Genomic DNA, 25522 nt, shown 5'->3' with positions numbered 1-25522 from the left:
TAGCCTTTTATGTTTTCCCCTGATAACATCATGTGCTCATTAGAGAAGAAAAAAAAGGCAGTAAACTCAGCAGCACCAAGATACCCCCGTTAATGTTCTGCAGGGTTTTCTTACAGACCTTTTCCCCAGTTACCTAAATTTCTTCTACAACTGTGTTGACTTGTCATTAGGTGTGTGCAGTTTACTACGTCACTTTCTAACAGTAAACAGTGTAAGGAAGTCTTCTTTAGAATAAGGCAGAGATACCATTTCTGTTTCCTCGTGTTCAGTCACAGTCTTTCTACGATGTCCAGAGGGTAGGAGCTATAGCCCAGCTCAGCCCAGTCCCTGCATCCCTGTGTCCTCAGCTCCGTCCGCAGGGTCAAGGGTAGGAGCTGTAGCCCAGCTCAGCCCAGTCCCTGCATCCCTGTGTCCTCAGCTCCGTCCGCAGGGTCAAGGTAAAGCCCTGAGCAGAGGGGGCTCCCGGCACTGCCATCTCCCTGCCCCGGCCAGCACTGGGCCCGTGTGCGTGTGGAAGGTTCTCCCCAGCCTGGCGTGCGCAGGTGGAACACGATCAGGGTCGCCATTGGAGGTGCTTCTGGATAGAGAGCTTTGGTTTCCGGCCTGAGCTGCAGCCAGGACCCCTGGGGCTGGCAAGGAGCTCCCTGGCGATGGAAACCAGGCTTCATGCAGGGCAGGGAGGGCGGCCATGGCTGGCATGGCCGAGGGAGGCCTCTTTCCTCTCGTCCAGACACGGAGGGGGCCCTGAGGAGAAGCCGGCTGGACGCGGCCCCTCTCCAGCCCGGGCCAGAATCTGTGTGGCAGGAAGGGCTGGCCAGGGAAAGGGTTAAGTTTAATTCATCCTGATTTCTATTTAATATCATGCTCTCCCCCGCAGGAGCGGCAGCTGTGAGCTGATTGCCGCGCTCATTATGCAGCCTGTATCGCTAATGGCCTGTGACAAAGGCACGCGGCTTCCAGGCCTCACCCCCGAGAGCCAATTAAACACACAGACTCCCTTCCTGTTTGCTGCGCATTACAATGAAATTAAACTGAATTTCAAAATCATTTTCTCCTAAAGACATCTCTTTACGATAATTAATGCATGCTATTCCTTTCAACTGAAATATTCATCACGACCAGGGACTAAAATGTTTTACCGCTGACTGCCCTGCACTTCGCAGCGCTGCCGGCCCAGCGTTCAGCGAGCCCTGCTATCTGCAAAATCCACAGGGCTTTGGTTCCTGTGCTTTAAAAAAAAAAAAAGTTGCAGCTCTTTAGCTGAATTTAAAAATGAAACAGGATGGCCACAAAGAAGTCAGATTTCCAAGTCAGGACACTCGGAGGGCTACAGGAGGGACCCACAAAAAAGCAAGATTAGCTCAAAAGTAGTATTTCTTAAATACTGCATTTGAAGGACAATGATAGTGGTTGGCTGCCACCAGGCTGGCCCATATGAACGCGAAGTTTACAAAGGGAAGCCGGGGCGCGTGTGAATATGCCGCACGGACAGGTGGCCCGGGCTCCTGGGCCCCAACCACAGAGCCCTCTGCTGGCGCTGGCCAGGGCTCCTGGCACAGGCCTCTGCTCTGGGGGGCCCGAAATGGAGCCCCAAGGTCCCCCAGGAGAACCCCTCATGTGCCCCTTCCCCCTCAAGCCCCACCCAGCGGAGCCCCAGCACCCCGAGACCTCGGGGGGTCTGCACGTGGCCGCCGGCTCTGTCACCTGGTGACCTCAGGCCCACGACGGCGGCAGATTGGAGGTGATTTCTGCCCTTCCTAACCCGTGCTGCCCGAGCCCGTGGAGAAGACACGTGTGTGGTATCGGCCAGCAGCAGTTCCCCAAGGGGTTACCAGGCCAAGGACACACCCACTGTGCACCTCCTTGCCCGCCCCCAGGTGCGCCCGGCACCCCGTCACGGCCGCGCCCCCCACACAGCCTTTCTCTTCAGCTCTGTGGTCCACAGAAGACCTGGCAAGAGGTGCGTTTCTAATTATGAGGCCAGCACATGACGGACGGGGTAACAGGCCTTCCTTCTCGGAAAATACTGCTTTAAGATTATTATTATGAAATAATGCATTTTCAGTATGAAAGTTTTAGAAATACAGACAGGCAATAAGAAAAAGAGAAACCCCAGAACCCCACCTTCTGGCTGTCACGAGCTGCTGTTCTGGTGTGTCGTGTGAACACAAACGCAGTGAATCAATGCAGCTGCAACCGTGAATACACCCAGTACCTGCCGAATCGTCCACATCGATGGGACCGCCTGGACCAAGGAGGAGGGGGGCGGGGCGGACAGAAGGGGTGGGGCTCCTCAGAGCGGGACCCGGGTGCGCGTCCGGTGAGAGGGCTCCGAGGTTGGGGGGTGGGTGCCTGCCTGCCCACGCACAGACCCCGGGCCCTGGCTCCACGTGCTGCTCTAGCAGGCGAGAGAGTGCAGACTTCAGGGCAGGGAGTAACGTAACGAGGGACCCAAACCAAAGTGAAAACCAACCTCCTTCTGTGAAAACGGGGGCGGGGTTACAAAGCAGGGGGCGGTGGCGGCGGGGAGGGCGCGGCGCCCAGGAGGGTCTCGGAGGTGGAGTGCACTGGTCACTCGGGAAGGAGAGTCCTGACCCACGAGGGGCAGAGGGACCACCTCGTGCAGGGCTGCTGGGCCAAGGGACAGGACGGGAGCCTGGCCACAGGGCTGGGGGCTGCTAGCCCCCCTGCGGGTCATGGCCTCAGGACCTTCCTTCTAGAGGCCTCAGGGGGGCTGGGGTGCAGTGTGGGAGGTGCAGCCTTTAAGACGGAAGCACAAAGAGTACCCCACCCCATCTCTGCCCACCAGGGAGGATTGTGGGGACGTCCCAGTGCGGTGGTACCCGGGTGACCCTCCCGTCCCCTCTGGACCCTCCGTCCTACCTGTTTTGAACCAGCCGTCCGAGGTGAAGGCGGTTTTTGTTTCCTCCGGCTTGTCCCAGTATTCCCGGAACACAGAGGGCCCCCTGACCAGGAGCTCCCCCTCCTTTTCTTCAAACCCTGGGGTCACCTGCAACGGGAGAGAGAGGTGGGCGTCAGAGCTCGCCCCTCCAGGGCACGTCTCCACCTGCCCCCGCCCCTCCCGAGGCCCACATGCTCTCCTGAAATTAGACACTTGGGTGGGAAAGACGGCAAACGCAGCTTTCCGTGCCCACCTCAGTCATGCTGGCCACCACCTCCGCGCCTGCCCTACCTGGGGGGCTGTCCACCTCGCTTCCCCAGAGCTCGCTGCTGGGCCCCATTTGCCTGACTGTCCACCTCTAAAGGCCACGCTCCCGTGAAACTCTGTCTTCAGGGTGTCTCTTGGACCAACTGCAGACACGGGAGGAGAGGGCAAGCTGCCCACACCTACCGTGGCTGCTGGAGAAGCTTGGGGTCGGCAGCTTCAGGGTAGGGAGCCCACAGGGCAGCCCGTTAAGGAGGGAGAGCCGGGCGCCTAGGAGAGCGAGGTGGTCAAGAAGCAGGGATCTCAGCGTTTCCCCTGCTGGGAGCACAGCGAGGGCTGGAAGGGGGCTGCGTGTTAGAGGACACGGAGTCGATGTCTGTGATGCCAGGAAAGGATACAGCGAGGCGGCACCACACACCGCGGTGCCCAGCGAGCCCCTCGGGTGCATCCTCGCTGGCTCCATGCTCACAGAGTTGGCTGACGTAACTGTGACCCACGAGATCAAGTGCCGTACAGGCCTGTTCCCTGTTCAGCTCATCAGCTCCCACCTGGGATGAACTTTCCTGAGGAAAGAATATCCCCCTCTTTTAAAATAAATCAGAGCCCCTTTGAAACGTGCTGTAAAATCGTCTGAGTTGTTTGTCTGAGGCCTGGACGGCAAGCTGAACGCCCCCGGGGCCGACACTGCAGGCAGAGGGTGAGGAGAGTCTGCCCCACAGCAGCTCTGTTCCCAAGCCTTGCTGTCGACTCATCACCCTGGTTCTCACACAGGAGTGATGTCACCGAGGGGACCGGGCTGCATGTTCTGGGCCCAGCCGAGCTGCTGCCATCAGCCTGCTCAGAGGAGGTGTTTGTTTGTTCAACTAAACTGCAGGCTTAATTTGTACTTCACCATTTTTCCCACTGCCATCCTTTATCTCCTCCACTGCCAAGGTCAGCCTGGCCATGGGGTGGCACACCTGCAGGGCAGGTATACACGGCAAGGCAAAGGCTGTGAAAATAATCTGACGTGGAAACCAGCTCCAGAGATGGCAGGTGGGAACTGGCAGACTTAAGTCAACGAGATAATAGTAAAACAAGAATACCAACATCCTCCACTGGAAGTGAACAAGGTCCAGAGTCTCATAACACGATGTCCAAAACGTCTAGGACACAACACGAAATCGTTCAGCACGTGGAAAGCCAAGCAAGGTCCACCCTTATGGAAAAAGGCCATCAGTGCAGGACAACACCAGACGGCACAGACGCTGGGAGTGCCTGAGAAAGACGTGAGAGCACGTGTCATCAGTGCTCCAACAAGTAAGGGCGAAAACACTGCGAATAAGTGGGAATATAAAGTCTCAGCAGAGAAATAAAAGACAGAGGGCAGAACCAAATGGAAATGTTAGAACTGAAAAACACAACAACAGAAATAAGAAAAATTTGCTGGATGGGCTCAGTAGCAAAATGGAGATTACAAAGCAGAGAATCTGAGAATTTGAAGACAGAACAATAGAAGTTACCCAATCTGAACAACAGAGAAAAAACTATTGGAAAAATTGAACAGAGTCTCAGAAGCCTACACCAATACCACAAGGGCTAACAGTCACGCTATTGGCTTCCCAGAAGAGAAGCTAGGGGCAGAAAGATATTTGATAAAATTTGGCTTAAAACTCTTCAAGTTTGGTGAAATACATTAGTGTGCAGATTCAAGAAGCTCCATGAACCCCAAACAGGACAAGCCCACAGAAACACAAGCCCAGACACATCCTAATCCAATCACTGAAAACTAAAAAGAAAGACAAAAATCTTGACAGCAGAGCATAACTTAGAGGCATTCAAACGACTACTGACTTCTCAGCAGAAACAATGGAGGCCAGAAAAAAGTGGAATAACATTTTTTTTAAGTGTTGAAATAACTGTCAACCCAGAATTCCAAATCCAGTGAAAATAACCTTCAGGAATGAAGATAAAGTGAGGACATTCTTAGATGAAGAAAGAAGAGAATTTGTCATCAGCAGATCTGACCTAAAACAATGACTACAGAATTTTCAGTCAGAACAGAAATGACACCAGAATGAACCTGGAAGATCAGAAGTAAAGGAAAAGCAACAGAACTGGTAAATATCTGGTTGAATAAAACTGACTACTCTTTTCCTCATGAGTACTTTAAAAATATTTTGACCATTGAAAGCAAAAATTATAACATTGTTTAATGGAGCTTACCGTATACATAGACGTTACGTATGACAACAACAACCTAAAAGGGAGAGGGCAAAGTGACCCACAGAGTGGTGACAAAGATTGGAACATATGTATATGTATAACTGATTCACTTTGTTATAAAGCAGAAACTAACACACCATTGTAAAACAATTATACCCCAATAAAGATGTTAAAAAAAAAAAACTAACATCATTTCCATAAAGACAAGCAAAAAAAAAACCTTTAAAAAAATCCAGTTTTAGCAAGAACTTGGCTAAGTCAGTGTAGTGAGAGGCCCCCTCCACCCTGATATCTGCTCACCCTCATATCTGACCAGGTTCCTCATCCCCCACCATCTCGCACTTGATGTCTGACCACCAGGCTTTCAAAGATCCTGTTAGGTCGGTTTAGCCAGAATCCCCCTGACCCTTGATGTTTCCTCTTAGCAAATTTCCATCCAATGACTCCACCTGCTCCTTGGCTGTGAACCCACACTTGCCGACGCTGTATCTGAAGTTGAGGTCAATCTCTCTCCCCTCCTGCAAATCCCACTGCAGTGGCTCCTACACCCATCGTGACGGTCCTGAGTCCGCCTCATCATGTTTTTTTTTTTTTGCGGTACGTGGGCCTCTCACCACTGTGGCCCCTCCCGTTGCGGAGCACAGGCTCCAGACGCACAGGCTCAGAGGCCATGGCTCACCGGCCCAGCCGCACCGCGGCATGCGGGATCCTCCCAGACCGGGGCACGAACCCGCGTCCCCTGCATCGGCAGGCGGACTCTCAGCCACTGCGTCACCAGGGAAGCCCCGCCTCATCATCTTTAACATGAGTGATGATTAATTTTTCCTTGACATGTACATGTAGTAGGAGTTCTGTGTTCTTCTGGAAGTGTCAAAATGTTGAGTCTAAGTAGATTTCAAAAAGTGAAGTATGTATTTTGTAGTCCCTAGAACAACTACTAAAAAACTGGAAGACATGTGTTCAAAAACTCAACAGATAAATTAAAATGGAACACTAAAAAACTGACCCCAAAGAGGGCAGTTAGAGGGAAGCCAAGCAATGAGAAACCAAGGGACAGAACAGTAAGCAAATAACAAATGAGAGGCTTAAATTCAAACATATCAATAGTCACATTAAATGCACATGGTCTAAACTGGCCAATTAGAAGACAAACTTCAGATTAGATTAAAAAACATACATGATGCAACTGTGTGCTGTCTATAAGAAACTCATTTCAAATACAGTTACATGGTAGGTTAGAAGCAAAGGGATGGAACAGTATATACCATACAAACATCAATCGAAAGAAATGGAAGTGGCTATGTTAGCACCAAAGTAAATGAACTTAGCAGCGGAATGTCAGCAGCAGTACAGGATGACAAAAGTCAATTCACCAAGAAGGCACAGTAACTACAAGTGTGTGTTCACCAAGCAACAGACTTTCAAAATTCATGAAACAAAAAACTGATAGGAGGGGGCCTCCCTGGTGGTGCAGTGGTTAAGAATCCACCTGCCAATGCAGGGGACACGGGTTGGAGCCAGGGTCCAGGAGGATCCCACATGCCGCAGAGCAACTAAGCCCGTGCACCGCAACTACTGAGCCTGCGCTCTAGAGCCTGTGATCCACAACTACTGAAGACCGTGCGCCTAGAGCCCGTGCTCCACAACAAGAGAAGCCACTGTAATGAGAAGCCCGCGCACCGCAATGAAGAGTAGCCCCCACTCGCCACAACTAGAGACAAGCCTGTGCGCAGCAACAGAGGCCCAACGCAGCCAAAATTAAATAAATAAATTTATTAAAAAAAACTGATAGGAGAAATAGACAGATAATTATAACTGGAGAATTCAACACTCCTCACTTGGTGCTTGAACTAGTAGTCAGAAAACCAGTATGGCTTTGAGAGACCTGAACACTACCATCAACCTTCTTCATCTAACTGACATTTACACCCCAACCAAAACCAGCAGAATACACACTCTGTTCAAGTGCACTAGAACAGTCACCAGGAAAGACCACATTCTGGGCCATAAAACACAGCTTAATAAATTTTAAAAAACTGAAATAATATCAAGTATGTTTTCTGACTGTAGTGGAATTAAACTGGAAATCAATAACAGAAAAATTGAACAACACACTTCTAAATTATCCACGAGTCAAGAAGAAGTCTTAAGGAAAATTAGAAAATTAGAAAATATTTTGAACTGAATGAAATTAAAACACAACATATCAAAATTTCAGGGGTAAATCTCAAGCAATATTTAGAGGGAAGTTCATATCATTAAATGCATATATTAGAAAAAAAGAAAAAAATCTCAAATCAACAACCTAAAGTTTTATCTTAAGAAACTAGAAAAAGAGAAAAAGAAGCCAAAAGCAAGCAGAAGAGAAGAAACAATTAAGATAAAAACTGAAACCAATAAAAATTGAAAAGAGGGACATCCCCGGAAGTCCAGTGATTAAGGCTCTGCCTTCCAATGCAGGGCTGCAGGTTTGGTCCCTGGCCAGGAGCTAAGATCCCACATGCTGCCGGTTGTGGCCAAAAATTAAAAAAAGAAAAAAAATTGAAAAGAGAAAAATAATGGAGAAAATTCAATGAATCCTCAAGTGAATCCTTTGAAAAAAGATTTTAAAAATGGATAATCTTCTAGCAAGAATAACAAAGAAAAAATAAATAGAAGACACAAATTATCAACGTGAGTTGTGGGAAGCGTATCACCTCAGACTATGCAGACATTAAAAGGTCAGTAAGGGAATAATACTGTGAAAAACTCTATGCGCATCAAGATTCAATTTCTCAAAAACCACAATCTACCAAAACTCACCCAAGATGCAATAGATGACCTGAATAGTTCTTTAACTATTAAAGAAACTGAATTCATAGTTAAAACCTTCCAAAAGAAGAAACCTCTAGGCCCAGACGGTTTCAGTGGAAATTCTATAAAATACATAACACTAATTATATACAATCTCTTCCAGAAAGTAAAAGAGGAGGGAACACCTCCCAACTAATTTTATGATGCTTACATTACCTTGATACCCAAATCAGAAAGAATTTGCAAGAAAACTACAGACCAAAATCCCTCATGAACAGAGACACAAAGATCCTCAACAAAATGTTAGTAAAGCAAATCCAGTACTGAATAAAAAGAATGACCCACCACGGCCAAGTGGGGTCTGTCCTGGAAACACTAGGGAAATCATCCGTGCAGTCCACCATATCAGCAGCCTAATGAAGAAAACCCAATCAATGCAAAAAAGACATTTGAAAATATCCAAAATCCATTCATGATAAAAAACACTCTCGGACTTCCCTTGTGGCGCAGCGGTTAAGAATCCGCCTGTCAATGCAGGGGACACAGGCTCGAGCCCTGGTCCGGGAAGGTCCCACATGCCTCAGATGGAGCAACTAAGCCAGTGTGCCACAACTACTGAGCCTGTGCTCTTTGCCCGCGAACCACAACTACTGAGCCCATGTGCCACAACTACTGAAGCCCGCATGCCTAGAGCCTGTGCTCCGCAAAAAGAGAAGCCACCGCAATGAGAAGCCCGTGCACTGCAACAAAGAGTAGCCTCCGCTCGCCACAACTAGAGAAAGCACATGCAGCAACAAAGACCCAACGCAGCCAAAAATAAAATATAAATAAATAAATTTATATATTAAAAAAAAACCTCTCAGCATATCAAAAGTAGAATGGAATCTACAAAAAGCCTATAGCTACTGTCATGCTTAATAGTGAAAGACCAAATACTTTCCCCATAAATCGGAAATAGGACAAGGACATCCACTCTCACTCTTCCTATTTGGAATCATACTGGAAATGCTAGTCAGGACAATTAGGCAAGAAAAAGAAATAAAAGGCATACAGATTGGAAAAGAATAAATAAATCTGTTCTATTTGCAGAAAATAATTGTGTATATAGAAAATCTCAAGGAATTAAAAAAAAATCCTCCTAAAACTGAAAAACAAATTTACCAGGATTACTACAGGATACAAAGTCAATACACTAGAATCAACTGTATTCCTATACACTAGTGATAAACAATTAGAAACAAAAAATTCTATATTTACAATCGTTGAAAAAGAAGAGGAAGAGGAGAAAGAGATGGAGAAAAGAAGAAATACTTAGGTATAAACCTAGCAGAACATGTTCAGGAGCAGCATGCTAAAAACCTCACACATACACTCCCCCACACCCCCCCGCAAAGCAGACCTAAGTAAATGGAGAGGGGCACCATGTTCATGGATTGAAAAGAGTCATCGAGGTAAAGATGTTAATTCTTCCCAAATTGATCTATAGGTTTAATGCAACTTTGACCAAGATCCCAAAAGGATTTTTTGTAGATACAGACAAGCTATTTCTAAAATTGGTATGAGCAAGCAAAACAACGAGAATAACCAAAACAAAAAACAAAAAACCCTGAACAAGAATAAAGTTGGTAGAATAACACTACAGTTCTGAGGCTTAGCCACAGTCGTCAAGACTGTGGTATCGCAAAGGAACAGACACACATATCAGTGGAAGAGAATATATAATCTATATATGAACCTGCTGAAATATGTAAAATTGATTTCTGACAAAATTGCAAAGAAGAAAGGGTAGTCTTTTCAGCAAACAGTATTTGAACAACTGGATATGGAAAAAAATAAGCTCCAACTAAATTTCATATATAATGCAAAAATTCACCAAAATGCACAATAGATATAAATGTAAACCGTAAAACTATAAAACTTTTGGGAGAAAACCTTTGTAACCTGGAGTTAGAGATAACACCAAGAGCGTGATCCATAAAAGTAAGAGAAAGAGAGAAATTAGACCTCATGAAAATTAAAAACTTCTGCTTTATGAAATACAAGACAATGTAAAGACAAGCCACAAACTAGGAGGAAATATTGGCAAATCAGATATCCGACAAAGAACTCTTGAAACCCAACAGTAAGAAAGTAACCAGAGGGGAAGTGGGCAGAGCAAGAAACACCAGGAATCCAGCTCCCACCTGGACGGCAACTGCACAGGCAGGATCTGTCTGATGTAACTATTTTTGAAACCTGGAGTCTGTTGAAGGCTTGCAACTTCCAGGGGAAGGCTTGGAGGGTAAACTGTGGTTAATTTTGGTCATTTTCAGCTCTTAGCTCTGTAGCAGCTACCACTCCCCCCGCCCCCACAGGCAGCTGTGCATGTATTCCTAGAGCAGCTTGCAGACAGACTGTGGAAGCCAGGGCGGGCAAAACGGACGCAGATCTTCAATAAGATTATGTCAGCAGATTTCTCATCAGAACTTTGGAAGCCAGAAGCAGTGCACCCATATATTCAAAGTGCTAAAAGAAAAAAAAGTTGACAAAGAATCCGATATCCACTAAAAATGTTCTTCAAAAATGAGGGAGAAATTAAGACATTTCCAGATAAACAAAAGCTGAGGAAGTCTGTGACCACTACACCTGCCCTGCAAGAAATGCTCAAATGAGTCCTGCAGGTTAAAAGAAAGCACCTAGTCAGTACACTGAAGTTGTATGGAGAAAGAAAGATCTCAACAGAAGTAAATACACTTACTATGACACATTGTTTTCTACATGATTTAGGAGAGTAACACATTAAAAAAATTATGTGTAAAAACTAGTATTACAAACTCTGGTTTGTAACTCCAAATCTTGTTTTCTACATAATTTAGGAGACTAATACATTGAAAAGAATTAACTTATGTTTTAGGGCACAGAATGTATAAAGATGTAATCTTGTGACATCAACAGCTGAAAGGGGTAAGGACAGAACTGTAAAGGAGCAGAGTTTTTGCATGTTATTGAAGTTAAGCTGGTATAAATCCAAATTAGTGTTAAAATTTTTAGAAAGATAAATGTAATCCTTGTGGCAACCACAAAGAAATTAGCTGGAGAAAATACACAAAAGGAAATGAGAAAGGAATTTAAACATTTCACTACAAAAAATCAACTAAACACGAAAGAAGACAGAAACGCAGGAAATTAGGGACCAAAAAAAGCTATATGGCACATAGAACACAAATAGCAGAAGTAAGTCCATCCTTATCAGTAATTACTTTAAACGTAAATGGATTAAATTCTCCAGTCTAAAGACAGATTGGTGGAATGGATAAAAATCCATGATCCAACGACAGTAGACCCTTGAGCAATGTGGGGGTTATGGGCAGAGACTCACCACACAGTTGAAAATCTGCATATAACTTTACAGTCAGCCCTCTGTATCTGTGGTTCCACATTCATGGATTCAACCAACTGTGGATCGTGTAATACTATAGTGCATGTTTACTGGGAAAAAAACCCCACATATAAGTGGACCTGTGCAAACAGGGTCAGTTGTATAGCCTGCCTACAAGAAACTCACTTGAGATCCAGAGACACAGGTGGATGGAAAGTAAAAGGATGGATCAAGATATTCCTGCAAATAGCAACTGACCAAAACAGACCAGGGTGGCTGTACTAACATCAGAGAAAACAGACTTTATTCACACACCTAAGGACAAACCATCAAAATATATGAAGCAAAAAAACTGACAGAACTGAACAGAGAAATGGGCAGTTCTAACTGAGTGCCATTCTACCTTAGAAATCCACATCCCTGTGTCCTCTTCCTCAGCACTCCCCAGCACTGGGTGCCCTACAGAGACCTCTTATCACAGTCACTCTTCTGTCTCAGCGCAGGCATTCTGGGTATTGCACATCACCTGCTCAAATCACTGTGTGCTTGTGTCCTGACAATACCTACTGTGTGTTAATTTACAGACACGATCACCCAACCCTGTGCTGCGTTCACTCCAGCTCCTGTCGTCTGTGGACCCTCCCTTTATTCCTCCATCATGCTGGACCCACAGCCAGGTGCGTGCTGACCGCAGGCGAGCAGGCCTGTATGGTGGGCAAGAAGCGGACCAGAGCTCATCCAGTCAGAGAGGACTTCCTGCCCACCCCCAGCACTGAGTCCTAGATTCCTGATTTCATACGGTAAGAAAAGATATTCACAAGCTTCTTCCAGGCAAGTTGCATGAAATGCAAGATACTAACTTTTGAACTCCACAGAACATTTTTTCACGTTTAGCATCTCTGAAATTGGGCTGTGCCTCGCCACGGATGGGGCATGGATTTGACAAACAAGGATGACCACTGTCCACGGACACTGCTCTGCCCCTTCCCGTGACACGCAGACCAGCCCCCGAGCACAGGAGCTGCGGGCATGCAGGCTCTGTGGCCACAGACACGCGGAGCATAGAGTCAGGGTCTTCTGGAACCGAAACCAACTCTTTGAACTGAGTCCCCTCAAGACCCCTCACCTACTCAGCACCATCCCACTCAACACTCCATCTGAGCGTGTTCTTAGGTTCATCTAATACACCCATCATGGGTTCAATGCCACAAAGACACACCTACCCCCCAATTCTAATTTTTGTACAGATCTGCCAGGGAGTCTCTGGTCTACAGAAAAAAAGTATCAAGAAACTAAGACATGGGACTTCCCTGGTGGTCCAGAGGTTAGGACTTCGCCTTCCAATACAGGGGGTGCGGGTTCCCTGGTCTGGGAGCTAAGATCCCACATGCCTCACAGCCAAAAACCCAAAACAGAAGCAGTACTGTAACAAATGCAATAAAGACTTCAAAAAATGGTCCACTTCAAAAAAACATCTTTAAAATAAAGAAACTAAGACACGTCACCATTTTCTTTATGCCAGAGAAAGACAAGGCATTTTTTCATTTCTTCAGGGAGGGGGAAAGTGAACCACCAATTCGAAGTTCTAATAACAAACAACCTAAAATAGTGTGTAACCATAAACGCTGCCTTCGGCTAAAATCCGTCCTGCGTATCACCAGGTCACAGGCAGAGCCAGGGCGCTGCGGGTTTCTGCCACCATGCCTCAGAACCACGTGGAGTTACACTACCCGTCCATGGGACTGGGCGGGCAGTCCCCGTACTCTGGGGACCCAGCTTGGGTGCAGGGGGCGAGGCACGCATCCCGAACCCGGACTCCCGGTGACTGCATGGCTTCAGACCACACCTGCCATCCACCCTGCAGTGAAAAGTCTGGCTGCCCTCACAGGGGATCCCGTTCGGGCGCACAGGAACGTCTTGACCCAGGGCACCCACACCTGACACGTGTACTCCTCGTTCGAGGGCCACTCTGTCGTTGGGCGGCCAGGGCCGTGCTCGAGAGCTGCCGGCGTGAGAACACGTGCTTCCTCATCTGAAAGCATCTCAGAGGCGGGAGTTGCTGTAAAGTCCCCGGTGGAACCATGACCCAAGCTCCAAGGAGGGGGAGTTGAGCTGGCGGAAGGTGTGGGAGCCCAGGTGAGGGGGCAGGACCGGGGCAGGGGCAGAACCGGACACAACACAGAGCCTGTCCCCAAAGGCCTGGCGCCCCTTGGGCCGTGAGCCCCGCTCCCAATGCATCCTGATGGGAGGGCTGTGTAGCTCACTGCCCACTGCCCAGCCCCAGGACAGGAGCCGGTCCTCACAACACGGAGGATGAAGCCAACAGAGGGGGCGGGGTGGCTCCAGGGGGACATTAAAAGCACAGTTGGGGGCAGGCAAGCGGCACAGGGGTGCTAAGCGCTCCAGATGCTCACCTGGCACGTCAGGGGGCCTACTGGACCCGCTTTCCCGTGTGAAAGTCCTCATTTAGGGTCCTGCCACCTCCTACCAGGCCTTTGGAAAAGAGGTAGTGGACCCACCTCACCCTAAGAGGCAGAAGCACACGGCTGACGACGGTCAGCTGCTTGTCTGAAGTGAGTGCCTTTGTGGGGACAGCACCCCACCACTCATCGCAGGGCAGAGCGTGCCCAGGCCCCGCAGGGCCCCTGTCCCCGTCCCCACCTCCACGGTCCGTGCAGCAATCCATGGTCCATGGCAGCAACAGGGGAAGTGGCGAGAGGGAGCACGGAAGAGGCAGGTGGCAGGGGGAGCACAAGCACCCACACATCAGCCCACTGTCCAGGGCAGCAGCTTGCACGTGGGCCACACAAAGTAAGTGATTTTTTTTTTGCGGTACGCGGGCCTCTCACCGCTGTGACCTCTCCCGTTGCGGAGCACAGCCTCCGGACACGCAGGCTCAGTGGCCATGGCTCATGGGCCCAGCCGCTCTGCGGCATGTGGGATCTTCCCGGACCAGGGCACGAACCTGCGTCCCCTGCATGGGCAGGCGGGCTCTCAGCCACTGTGCCACCAGGGAAGCCCAAGTAACTGATTTTAAGGGGATAAAGGGAAGCGGCGCTCGCTGCCACTGTCCTGCCCCAGCTTGTCCCACACCCCACGTGGGTGTCTGCATCCTCTGCAAGACAAGAGGATTCCACGTAAGGCCTGGTCACCTCTGCGCTACACGGCAGTGTGGCCCGTATCTGTCAATGGACCCGGCTCTGCTGGCTGGCATTTGGCTCTTACGTAAGTGAGCAAATTGAAACCATAAATAAAGAGACAACTACACCTCAATAACTAAATTAAAAAAAAAGAGAGAGACCACACCACGTGCTTGCAGAGTTTGCCAGCTGGGAAGAGGGACACACAAAAAGAAGCATCGCAGCAAACAAAGCCCCCTACCCCATCCCCAGGGCCTCACGGGAGACGGCAGAGGACACCGTGAAGCTGGAACCACCTCACCGGGGCCAGGAGACCCTCACGCTGTGGGGAGGCTGCCCACTCTTCCAGCCCCCGACATCCCGCCGGACAAAGCACAAGACTCAGGAAGCGATGGCTGCAGAGCCGTGGAGGCTGGGGCACCGGAGTGCCCCCAGGCCGCCGACCACGGAGCACCCAGCGCGGCCAGGGCCCCCGCACGCTGGGAGACACAGACGGGGATCCACAGCAGGAGCCCAGCCATGCTCTGCAGGGTGCGCAGGGGACCCTGACCATACCCAGGACAAGGGAGCATCCCCTGAGCGTCAGGAATCCGGCCTCCACTGCCTCCCTCTGCCCTTGCTCTGGGCTGGCAGGAGTGGACCGGATTCTCCCTGCTGCCTGGGAGCACCCCTTGGCCCAGGCACCCTGTGCCTTCACAGGGCTCCTGTCCTCCCCTGGGCCTCCGCTTTGCGGGACAGACACAGGCCGGAGAGCCCCCTGGTCACCACTCCTGATTCTCGGCGGTCGGTTCCTGCCAGAGAAGCAAGAGCTCTCAGGCTTCAGAGGTGGGGGACCCTGACCGCAGCGCTGCACCGCCTGGTGGGCGCTGTCACCGCTGCTGCGCTTCCTTCCCCAGGCTCCGGCCCAGGGGGCTCCCCACGTGCGGGCTGAAGGAGAGAAGGAAGGAAGGGAGGATGGAAAGGCCCCAGCCACAGACCCCACAGAGAGGTCAGCCCCAGAGAGGCTTTGGCCCACCACCAGCCCTGCTGCCCCACCGCAGGCTCAGCGCACACACCTGCCACGCTGCACACATCTCCTTGGTCAATGCGCCTGCGCTGACCTTGCGCCTACCATTCGGGTCAAAGGGCCTGTGACCATCAGGCTTAGGGGGTACTTCCAAGTTCAAGATGTGCCCTCATGACAAGCAAAGAGGACCCTGACCCCAGAGAGCCTGCAGTGCAGGGAGTCGCCACGCGGCGTCATGGGGGGGGGGGGGCCGGGGATAGCGGCAGGCAGGCAGTGAGAGGAGGACGGACGCTGCAGGAGCCCATGCTGGCCTGCATGGCGCCCTGACAGAGGGGAAGGGCAAGTGCACCGGGAAAGGGCGCATGGGCTTTCTGCACACTGGTATTTTTGCAACTTTCCTGTAAGTCTGAAGTGATTTCCAATTAAATGTTAACAAAAACCTTGAACCACATCGCCTGCAGCCCCCCAGATTTCAGAACATGAAAGAGTCCCTGCCCTCCGGACCTGCCGAGCGTGGGGGCGATCAGAAGCGAGTGGGTGGGTTTTCGCTGCGAGTCCCCGTCAGGGACAGAGCCAGCACCTTCCAGGCCTCCTCACCGCCACCGTCAGCAACGGGGAGTGCCTGTGACGTCACAGAAGCCGAGCGCAGGCGCTTCCTCAGCAAGGCCTGAGCCCGGTTCTCCTGCCTTCGGGGCGCACCCCGTCCCAGCCCGTCCTGCGCAGCGCGGGGACCCAGGCGGAGGCTCCACGGAGGTCTCGCCCGCCTCAGTGTGGAGTCTGGCCTTGTTCCCCTCTAAGGGTCCCGGGGGCGGGCCGGTGAGTAATACCCCCAGCCGGGAGGCGGCTCCTGGGGAAAGCCACGGGAGGGGGGGAGTGCCCCTGTCGTGCTCCCGGCAGCGGAGAGGGGGGGACGGCAGTGGCCTCTGACCAGCCAGGGAGCGAGCCCAGGCCCAGGCCCACCCCAGCCCCCGGGGGCAACCGGCCTGTGATTGTTCTCTCCGCCCCGGGCCGTCATCGGCCATGGAGACGGCTCCATTCTGGACCGTGTGTCTCACTGACCCCTCGACTGAGTTGGAAACGTTCAAGAACACACCGCCGCGAGCTCCAGGTCTCCTTACCTTCACGTTTATGAGGCCTCGCTTGTGGCCAGCAGATCGTCATCCCTGCCCTGTCTCCACCGCCCCCGAGCCCCCACACCGTGGACCACACGCTTCCTTCTCAGACCGTCAAGATGCTCAGGGCCAGGCTGCCACCTCCTATTCTGAGCGCGTTTCAGTGAGGAAACCCCTACAGCCCCCAGCAGGAGCCGGGTGAGGGGGCGGCTGCTTGCCCCAAGTTGTTAAAGTTCAGTGTGACTGAGGAGGGAGACGCTGTCCACCCGCACCTCCTCTCTGGCAGCATCCCTGCCGCATCCAGCATTACAGGTGCTCAGGCAGGGCGGTGCAGGGGGGCTCCCTGCCATCTGTGCTGCTACTGCCTGATGGACCCACATGCCCCGACGCTGCTCTGCTGGGGACCTCCTCCCAAGCGGGGTCCCCGGAATGACACCCAGAACCGGCGGACTGAGCATCCAGCAAGGGGAGGCAGCCCCATTACTGCAGGAGGGCTGGACGCTGGGACAGGTGACTCGGCTGTGAGCATGAGTCCCCGAGAGGCAGAGAGGACCGCAGGGCACAGGCCAAGAGCCAGAAAAGGACCCTAAGCCATGGGCATGGCTGACGGCCCTGGACCAGCTGGGCTGATGCAAGAGCCCAGGCAGCAGGCAGCCAGGGAGCGAGAGCCATGGCTGGGGACCTTGAGGCCACCCTGAAAGCTGCCCATACAGCGTGGGCGGGAGCAAGGCTGGTCTGGAGGGCCATCACGTGTGGGAGGAGAGGCCGAGGGGGCACGAGCCCAGCAAGGGGGGTCCAGGTGAGAGGTTCTTGTGTAAACGGATACATACTTCTTGGTGTCATTTTTCATAAAATTACAGTGAAAACCACCCAAGTTGCGCCTACGTTCTCGAGCTAAGACATTCAACAACCATCTACTGAACGCTGCCGTTTCCCACTGCAGACCGAGGCCCACAAGGGCAGGGCCTGTCCGCCGCCCCTCCTGGCACAAGTGAGAGGCAGGATCGCTGCTGCTTTCAGCTTTTAAAACTTCTCACGGTGACAGAGGTCAAGAGTATGTACATCCGCTGTGAAGAAAACAATCTCTCAAATCAAAATTCCACCTCCAGCAAACCCGAGCCTCTGCTGTGACCCTGACCACTCGTGACCAGCAGACTTGTGTCACTGAAATGAGACAACAGTCCTCTCTTCCCGTTGACCCCCGGAGCTTAGAACAGCACAGAAAGCAGGGAACAGTGACTTCCCAAGCGGGGGACCTCAATTTACAGCTTCCGTGAATCTGTCCAAATGGGCGACTGCAAGGCTGGGGGCCGGTGACACTGTCGGCGTCCACTCTGAGCGGGTGCCAGCGTCCCGCCAGCGCAGAAGTTTTAACAAGATCCTGCCGACAATGATCTCTGCTTGAACTCGGGCTCTCCTAGCTGAGGCTATCAGGACCCAGCTCAACGTGGCCCAGAGGACAGAGCCCAGGAGGAGCCTGGCTGAGCGCGGGGAGCCCTGCTGGGCCTCACTCTGCTCTGCACCGTCCACACGGCAGGCAACGCCCCCAACACCAGCACTGCCCTGAGTCGAGGCCCGCCAGCGGCGCCGCAGTTCAGGCCCGTCCCCGAGCGGTGGGGACTCACCCTCTGCCATCGGCCTCCTGGGTGGTCGTGGCCGTGTGATGCCCACGTGCCGCCAGAGAGAACACAGGGGCTCACCTTGGTGTCCTCCTCATTTCCCTCCGCGTGGACAACGTAGGGGTAGCCGTCCTTCTGCAGGTTTTCGGACACAATGCGCACCTCGACGCCGGGCAGCGGGGTCCCCACAGAGCCTGCAAGGGGCGGGGAGGCGCGAGGGAAAGAGGCGGTCAGCAGGATTCTGAAAGACAGAGCTGCACACTGAGGTGCTCGGGTCTGCCTGACGTCACGTGCACACACGGAGGTGGGGGGATCCCGCGTGGATGTCACGTGCACACACGTGGGAATCCCGCATGGACATGACGTGCGCACACAGGGGTCCTGCCCCTTGTCACGTGCACACAGCGGGGCGAAGCCCCAGGAGCCAGAAGCACAGCCTTAGGCGGGACACGCAGAGCAGCAGCCAGGGCTTTGAACGCCCTACAGGGCCTCCAGGTCACTTGGGGAGGGCCGTCCGGTGCCCAGGGCAAGATGCAAGGGCACTTCTATCTCACTGGAGCGCCTGGCTGAGCGGTCAGGGCACCGATGACCGCAGTTTGTCGCTGGCGAGGGACTGGAGTGGGCCAGATGCCAGAGGGTGAGCGGATCCTCACGGCAGGGGTGACGCAGCCAGCGTCCCGGCTCGCTTGTTAGGCGCCTGTGCGTGGCTCAGCGTCTTCACCCCTGTGTGGCTATAATCAGCTTTTGAACCTGCAAAGGTTAGGTCAGGTGGTGCCCTGGCCGCAGTGGAGTCCCCGTGGCCACTGTAATGAATAGCCGAGGCGGGGCAGAGATTCCAGGGCCAAACTCTTCGCTTCAAGGTCTCAGGGCCTTTTTTTCTTTTTTGCGGTACGCGGGCCTCTCACTGTTGTGGCCTCTCCCGCTGCGGAGCACAGGCTCCGGACACGCAGGCTCAGCGGCCATGGCTCACGGGCCCAGCCACTCCGCGGCATGTGGGATCTTCCCGGACCGGGGCACGAACCCGTGTCCCCTGCATCGGCAGGCGGACTCCCAACCACTGCGCCACCAGGGAAGCCCCTCAGGCCCTTTATTTTAACTGTTATCAATGAGGACTTGTCGCAGGAGAAAAGTCCCGGGAAGCCCACTTGGCAAACTCCACGAGGTGCTTAGTGCTCTGGGATCCACACGCCTGGAAGAGTCTGTGACACAGGGCTCCGCTTGCTAGATGGCGCCGTCCTGTCCTCCTCAGCCTGTCTTCTGTCTGAGGTCCTGGGGGCCGCCCCCGCCGCATCTTCCTCCTCCTTCCTCCCCTCCTTCTGTTTTGCTTCCAAAGATTTAAAAACTACAGTGAAATCCATATATGATGCAGCTATTCGTTATAAAGCCTAGGATTCGGGGGCATTCAGTACATTCACAACACTGTTCCATTACCACCTCCATCTAGCTCCAGAACTTTCCACCAGCCCAGAAGGAAACCTGTCCCCGTCAGCTGTCGTATCTTCCCCCCACCCCAGCAACCACTAACCCATTCTCTGTGGACTTGCCCCCTGGATGTTGTGTATGAAAGGAACCGCCAGGCATGTATCCTTCTCTCTTTCTGCTGCGGCCAATGGCTGCACGAGTGCCAGGATGCTCAAGACCAGAGACAGCCTGGAAAAGGAGGTGTTCCACCTCAGCTGCAGACAAGACACGAGGACCAGAGACAAGACCTAGGCTGTGAACGTGAGCTGGGTCCAAGCCCTGCCCTCCTGCAGGCTCTGCAGGACCCGGGGCCAAGGCGGCCACAGTCCCGACACTCGGGATGTGTTTCCCAACGGACCTCAGCGTCGTAGCTTCCCTCTGGATCTGTCTCCAGTGAAGCGTCTGTCTCAGCCCTGTCGTCTGCGTTGCTCCTCCTTGGACCTCACGTCTGATAAGGACCGGCGGGGCCACAGCTCTGACTGCTTGGTTACAGACCAGGCCCAGGCATCTTGGAGATTTTCCCAGGTCTTCACATCACTGCCAATTGCTCATATTCCATGGCCAAATGTCAGCAGGCTGACCTAGGATTTAGCCCTCGGTGTGTGTGTGTAAAAGCCACAGAACAGAAGGTTTAAAGGAAGAAATGGGTTGATAAAGTGCAGGAGAGAAAGGACGTGTGTAAGAGGACATCGGTCGGGCCCACTGGGCTGATGGTCCTCCTTCCTGGGTTCCCAGGCAGTGAGAGGCTTTCTTGCTGTGTGAATTGATTTATCACTTTCTGAGACTGGTCAGGGTGATTCCTTTAGTATGTGGCAGAAGTAAAGCGTTCCATGAACACACCTAGAGCCATCAGGAGGAACGTGATGATTTTATCAGAAGCCACTTCATTAAGCCAGGTACAGAATCTTGAGCACGAGCAGCCGCCTCGCTCAGGAGTGAAACCTGCTCCTCCTCCCGTTTCTTCTGAGCTCTCGTCCCCACGGTGGTGTGACGCCTGCTCAGGCCCAAGCCCTCCAGACGGCGACGCCTCCTGAAGTGTGCGCCCTGGGGATCCTCGGAGTACGAAAGACCCTCCATGTCCCTCGTTTCGTGTTTGTAAAAAGACACTTTAGTCTCCTAAACCTTCCCTGAGATCCAGAGAGCAGACTGAGGCAGTTACTAATTAGAGAAACAGAGGAACACAGACACAAAGAAAAAGCAGTTACCTCAGAGCTCAAACAGTAAATCGGTAATAAGACAGAGTCGCACCTGCTCCTCAAGAGATGCACACACTAAGCTGACGCGCATCCCGGAGTTGTTCCGCGTGAACTGAGGCCCCCACCCGGGTGGAGGATGGTGACTACATGCTGAGACCCCCAGACTCGTTGGAACCAGAAGGCTGATGACTGATATTCCTGGGACACCACCCTGTTACCTCACCACCAACCAGTCAGAAGGATGTCACACATCCTGCAGCCCTCCCCGCAAATGTCGCCTTTAATAGCCCTTCCCTGAAAGCCATAAGGAGTCTGGGTCCTTTGAGCGCCAGCCGCTCGCTCTCCTTTCCTGGATCCTGCACTTTCCTTCACCACAACCCAGTGTCAGTAAATTGGCTCAGTTCAGTAACACTTACAGAAAGGAGGAAGCAGAGGCTCCATCCAGGCGCTGGGAACACAGGGAGATGTGGGGAGATGCTGTGGAGAAGGGAACCCTACGGGATCTGCTGTGGCCTCCAGGGAGGTGAGTGGCTGCCCTCAGTCCCACAGGACTGACAGTCACAAGGGCATGTCCCCACTTACCCACAACTTCTGTACAACTTGGCTGCAAACTGGGGGTCCCTGAGCCCCTCCTGGGATTAAACAGTTTGCTAGAGCGTCTCTCAGAACCCAAGAAAACAGGTCACTTCCTAGAATATCACTTCATTACAAAGGATACAAGGTGGGAACAGCCAGTTGGAAGACACACCTCTAGCAAGTATGTGGTTGGGTGGGAGTCTCTAAACTTGCACACTCTCCAGGCACATCACACTCCAACACCAACCCGTGTTCACCAGCCTTGTTTTGGGTTTTTATGAAAGTTCTATTATGCAGGTACAATTGATTAAATCATTGGCCATTTGTACTTGATTCAACCTCCAGCCCCTCTCCCAACCTAAGGAAGTCAGGACTGTCCACCCTATTCAATGAAACCTGAACCGCTAAGAACGTCTATAAAGAAAACACTGACAGGGCTTCCCTGGTGGCGCAGTGGTTAAGAATCCGCCTGCCAATGCAGGGGACACAGGTTCCAGCCTTGGTCCGGGAAGATCCCACATGCAGTGAAGCAACTAAGCCCCTGCACCACAACTACGAACCCACAAGCCACAACTACTGAAGCCCGCACGCCTAGAGCCGATGCTCTGCAACAAGAGAAGCCACCGCAATGAGAAACCTGCGCACCACAGCGAAGAGCAGTCCCTACTCGCGGCAACTACAGAAAGGCTGCGCACAGCAACTAAGACCCAACACAGCCAAAAATAAATAAAAGTCAAATAAATTTATATATAAAAAAAAGAAAACGCTGACCGAATTACAGCACCACTACCACAACGGTGGCATTAAAATCTCCACAGAAACACCTATGCTTTGTTAAAGTTAGGTCTACAAACGGCAGAGACTGCTGTTAGGGCAGGGCAGCTGCTGAGACCCCAGAAGCCCCCGCCCCTACCCCAGCGGGTGGAACAGAGCAGGGTCAACCATGCAGGGCCAGCCTCCTACACCGAACTAGATGGAGTCCCGCCCACGCCAAGTGCACGCTGCCCTTCCCACGCCGCGTGACGCTGCCCGTCCCATGCCACGTGACGCTGCACCACCCACGCCACGTGCACGCTGCCCCTCTCACACCGCGAGAAGCGGCCCCGCCCACACAATGTGCACGCTGCCCCGCCCACACCACGTGGACGCTGTCCTTCCCACGCCCCGTGACGCTGCCCCTCCCAGGCTGCGTGACGCGGCCCCTCCCACGCAGCGAGACGCGGCCCCTCCCAGACCGCGGGACGCGGCCGCCCCAACGCGTGACGGGGCCCCGCCCACACCACGTACACACTGCCCCGCCCACACCGCATGACGCTGCCCCTCCCACGCCACGTACACGCGGCCCCGCCCACACCACGTACACGCTGCCCCGCCCACACCGCGTGACGCGGCCCCGCCCACACTGCGTGACGCTGCCCCTCCCACGCCACGTACACGCGGCCCCACCCACACAACGTGCACGCTGTCCCTCCTACGCCTGACACTGCCCCTCCCAGACTGTGGGACGCTGCCACGCCCACACCGCGAGATGCTGCCCCTCCCAGACCGCATGACACGGCCATTCCCACACAGCATAGACGCGGCCCCTCCTACACCGCGTGACGCAGTCCCTCCCAGACCACGGGATGGGGGCCTTCTAACCCCCCCGTGACGCTGCCCCTCCTACGCCTAGTGCACGTTGCCCCGCCCCCACTTCATGCGCACTGCCCCGCCCACACCGCGTGACGCTGCCCCGCCCACACCGCATGACGCAGTACCTCCCAGACCGCGGGATGGGGGCCTTCCCACGCCGCGTGACGCTGCCCCTCCCACACCGCGTGCTGCTGCCCCACCCACACCACGTGCACGCTGCCACGCTCACACCGCATGACGCTGCCCCTCCCACTCCTCGTGCACACTGCCCCTCCCACGCCACGTGCGCGCTGCCCCTCCCACACTGCGTGACGCGGCCCCGCCCACACAGCGTGACGCGGCCCCTCCCCCACTGTGTGGACGCTGTCCCTCCCTCACCGCGTGCACGCTGCCTCGCCCACGCCGCGTGACGCTGCCCCTCCCAGACCGCCTGACACTGCCCCTGCCACACCGTGTGACGCTGCCACGCCCACGCCACGTTCACGCTGCCCCTCCCACACCACGTGCACGCGGCCCCGCCCACACCGTGTGACACGGGCCCCACACCGCGTGATGCAGCCTCGCCCAGACCGCGTGGACGCGGCCTCTGCCACAGCTCGGGACGGGCCCCTCCCACACCCGCAGGGACTGAATGTCCTCCTGGTGTCCACTGGGCAACAGGCTGGCTGCAGTCAGAAGGGCAGGCTGTCCTTCCGCCTCCCTTTAGAACGGTGTCAGCTGTGGCCAGGTGACTTTAATTGTCCTGTGGCTCTGTCCGGCCTCCGGTGACGGTGCCTCACTGGGTCCTGGAGCGCCTGTCCGGCAAGCCCTGTATCTGATAGCAACCGCCTATTAGCGCATGTCAGGCCCAGCAGTTCAGGTCACCACCCGGGGCCTCAGCCGAGCAAACAGTATCCTTCAGGCCACGCGCCCCTCCGGGCCGCCAGGGAACCTGTGATGGGCCAGGCTGGCAGGATGTGTCCCCGGAGCAGCCCAGAGTCCCGGCTGGAAGAAGCCCGGCCCGGGAGTCAGGGGCACAGAGGACACAGCCTGATTGCTCCGGAAGCGGCGCTCAGGGACTCACTCCCGGATTCAAGGTTGACGGCTACTTCCTTCATTGTTTTTAAACCAAAGAGCCGGCCGTGCACCCACTGTGAGCCGCCTGCTTCACGGGTGAGAAAAGACCCCGGGCGCTTGGTTCCGGTGTCGAGAAGAGGCCACGCACAGCCACGGCAGAACCCTGAGACTGAAGAGCTGCAGCCAATTAAGATTCGAGAATTTCTGCCCAGAAGCCTCGGGTTTAGGGCACGGGCGCAGGTCCCTCTGTCCCGGGGCCTTTGCCCCCGCCCGACAGAGGGTGTCCTGGTCCGACAGTGCGAACGCCTGCTCCGTCTGTGTGACTTCTCCAAGGCCATCAGAGGGGTAAGACCAGCCCAGTATCGGGGCTGTCGTGTGGACAGTTTGCAGCTTCTTAGAAAGTCAAGCTCACGCCCCCTTCTGACCCAGCAGTTGTACTCTGAGGCGTCTGCCCACGAGACGTAAAGACGCATTCGCACAAAACCCTGCATGCAGACCTTCACGACGGCCCGCCTGGGAGCTGTCCGAGGCTAGACACGACCCAGCGTCCTTCGGTGGCGGACAGGTTAGCGCCGAAGATGCTGCTCGGCACAGGATGTGTCTCACACTTGTCCTGCCAAGTGAGAGAAGCCAGACCCAAAGGCAGGTCCTGGAGGCTGTGCCTCTGTGTCGTTCCAGGAAACGCACAGCTACAGGGAGAGGAACCAGGGATGTGCTCGCCGGCCTGGGGCAGCAGGCGCTGACCGCCAAAGGGGGAAGGTCTGGAGGTGATTCAACTTCGTCTACCTGAGTATGACGGCAGACACACTGAAAACTCACAGACCTGCCCACCAGAAGGGTGCCTTTTACTGTCGTGCAAGACAAGTGGATGCACAGAGGCAAGTACAGGCACACGATGACTTAACGTTTATTTCCAGACGCCTACTGTGTTTTGGACAAGCTGGAGGGTACTGACCGGGAGGGCTAGAAAAGGGCCCAGGACAGGACAGGCTCACGTCTCAGGCCTCAGGCTCCGCCTGCAGGTTCCCTGTCAGGGACCCGGGACGTGAAGGCTGTTTATGTGGAATGGCCTAGAGAAGGGGGGACAGGAAGACCAAAGGGCAGGAACCCGTCTAGAGCAGCAGGCCCTCCAGACGCGTGCAGGTCCCCGAGCACAGGCGGGGTGTCCCTCCTCCCTTGCCCCCGACACCTGCCGTCTCTCC

At 53.7% G+C, this 25522-nt stretch overlaps 1 protein-coding gene across 8 annotated transcripts in view; it reads right to left on the bottom strand.

The window, feature by feature from the left end:
* ACSF3 (acyl-CoA synthetase family member 3) overlaps nucleotides 1-25522 on the bottom strand; it is a 61576-nt gene that overhangs the window by 12648 nt on the left and 23406 nt on the right. For 6 of the 8 annotated variants that reach the window (XM_089903430.1, XM_089903431.1, XM_089903429.1 and 3 more), the window contains 2 exons: nucleotides 18481-18593; nucleotides 2884-3010 (listed from right to left, as the gene is read on the bottom strand). In XM_089903430.1, coding sequence (XP_089759556.1) covers nucleotides 2884-3010; nucleotides 18481-18593 — 240 coding nt within the window. Of the gene's footprint in view, nucleotides 1-2124; nucleotides 2246-2883; nucleotides 3011-18480; nucleotides 18594-25522 lie in introns of all 8 variants that reach the window. The other 2 variants (XM_022582901.3, XM_089903432.1) reach the window with 2 other exon arrangements.

The sequence above is a fragment of the Delphinapterus leucas genome, chromosome 20 (assembly GCF_059928025.1).
Source record: "Delphinapterus leucas isolate spDelLeu-1000000601 "Yukka" chromosome 20, BTC_Dleu_Yukka2, whole genome shotgun sequence".
Lineage (NCBI taxonomy): Eukaryota > Metazoa > Chordata > Mammalia > Artiodactyla > Monodontidae > Delphinapterus > Delphinapterus leucas.
Note: the sequence above shows the minus strand (reverse complement) of the source record. Positions and strands in the feature narration are given on the sequence as shown.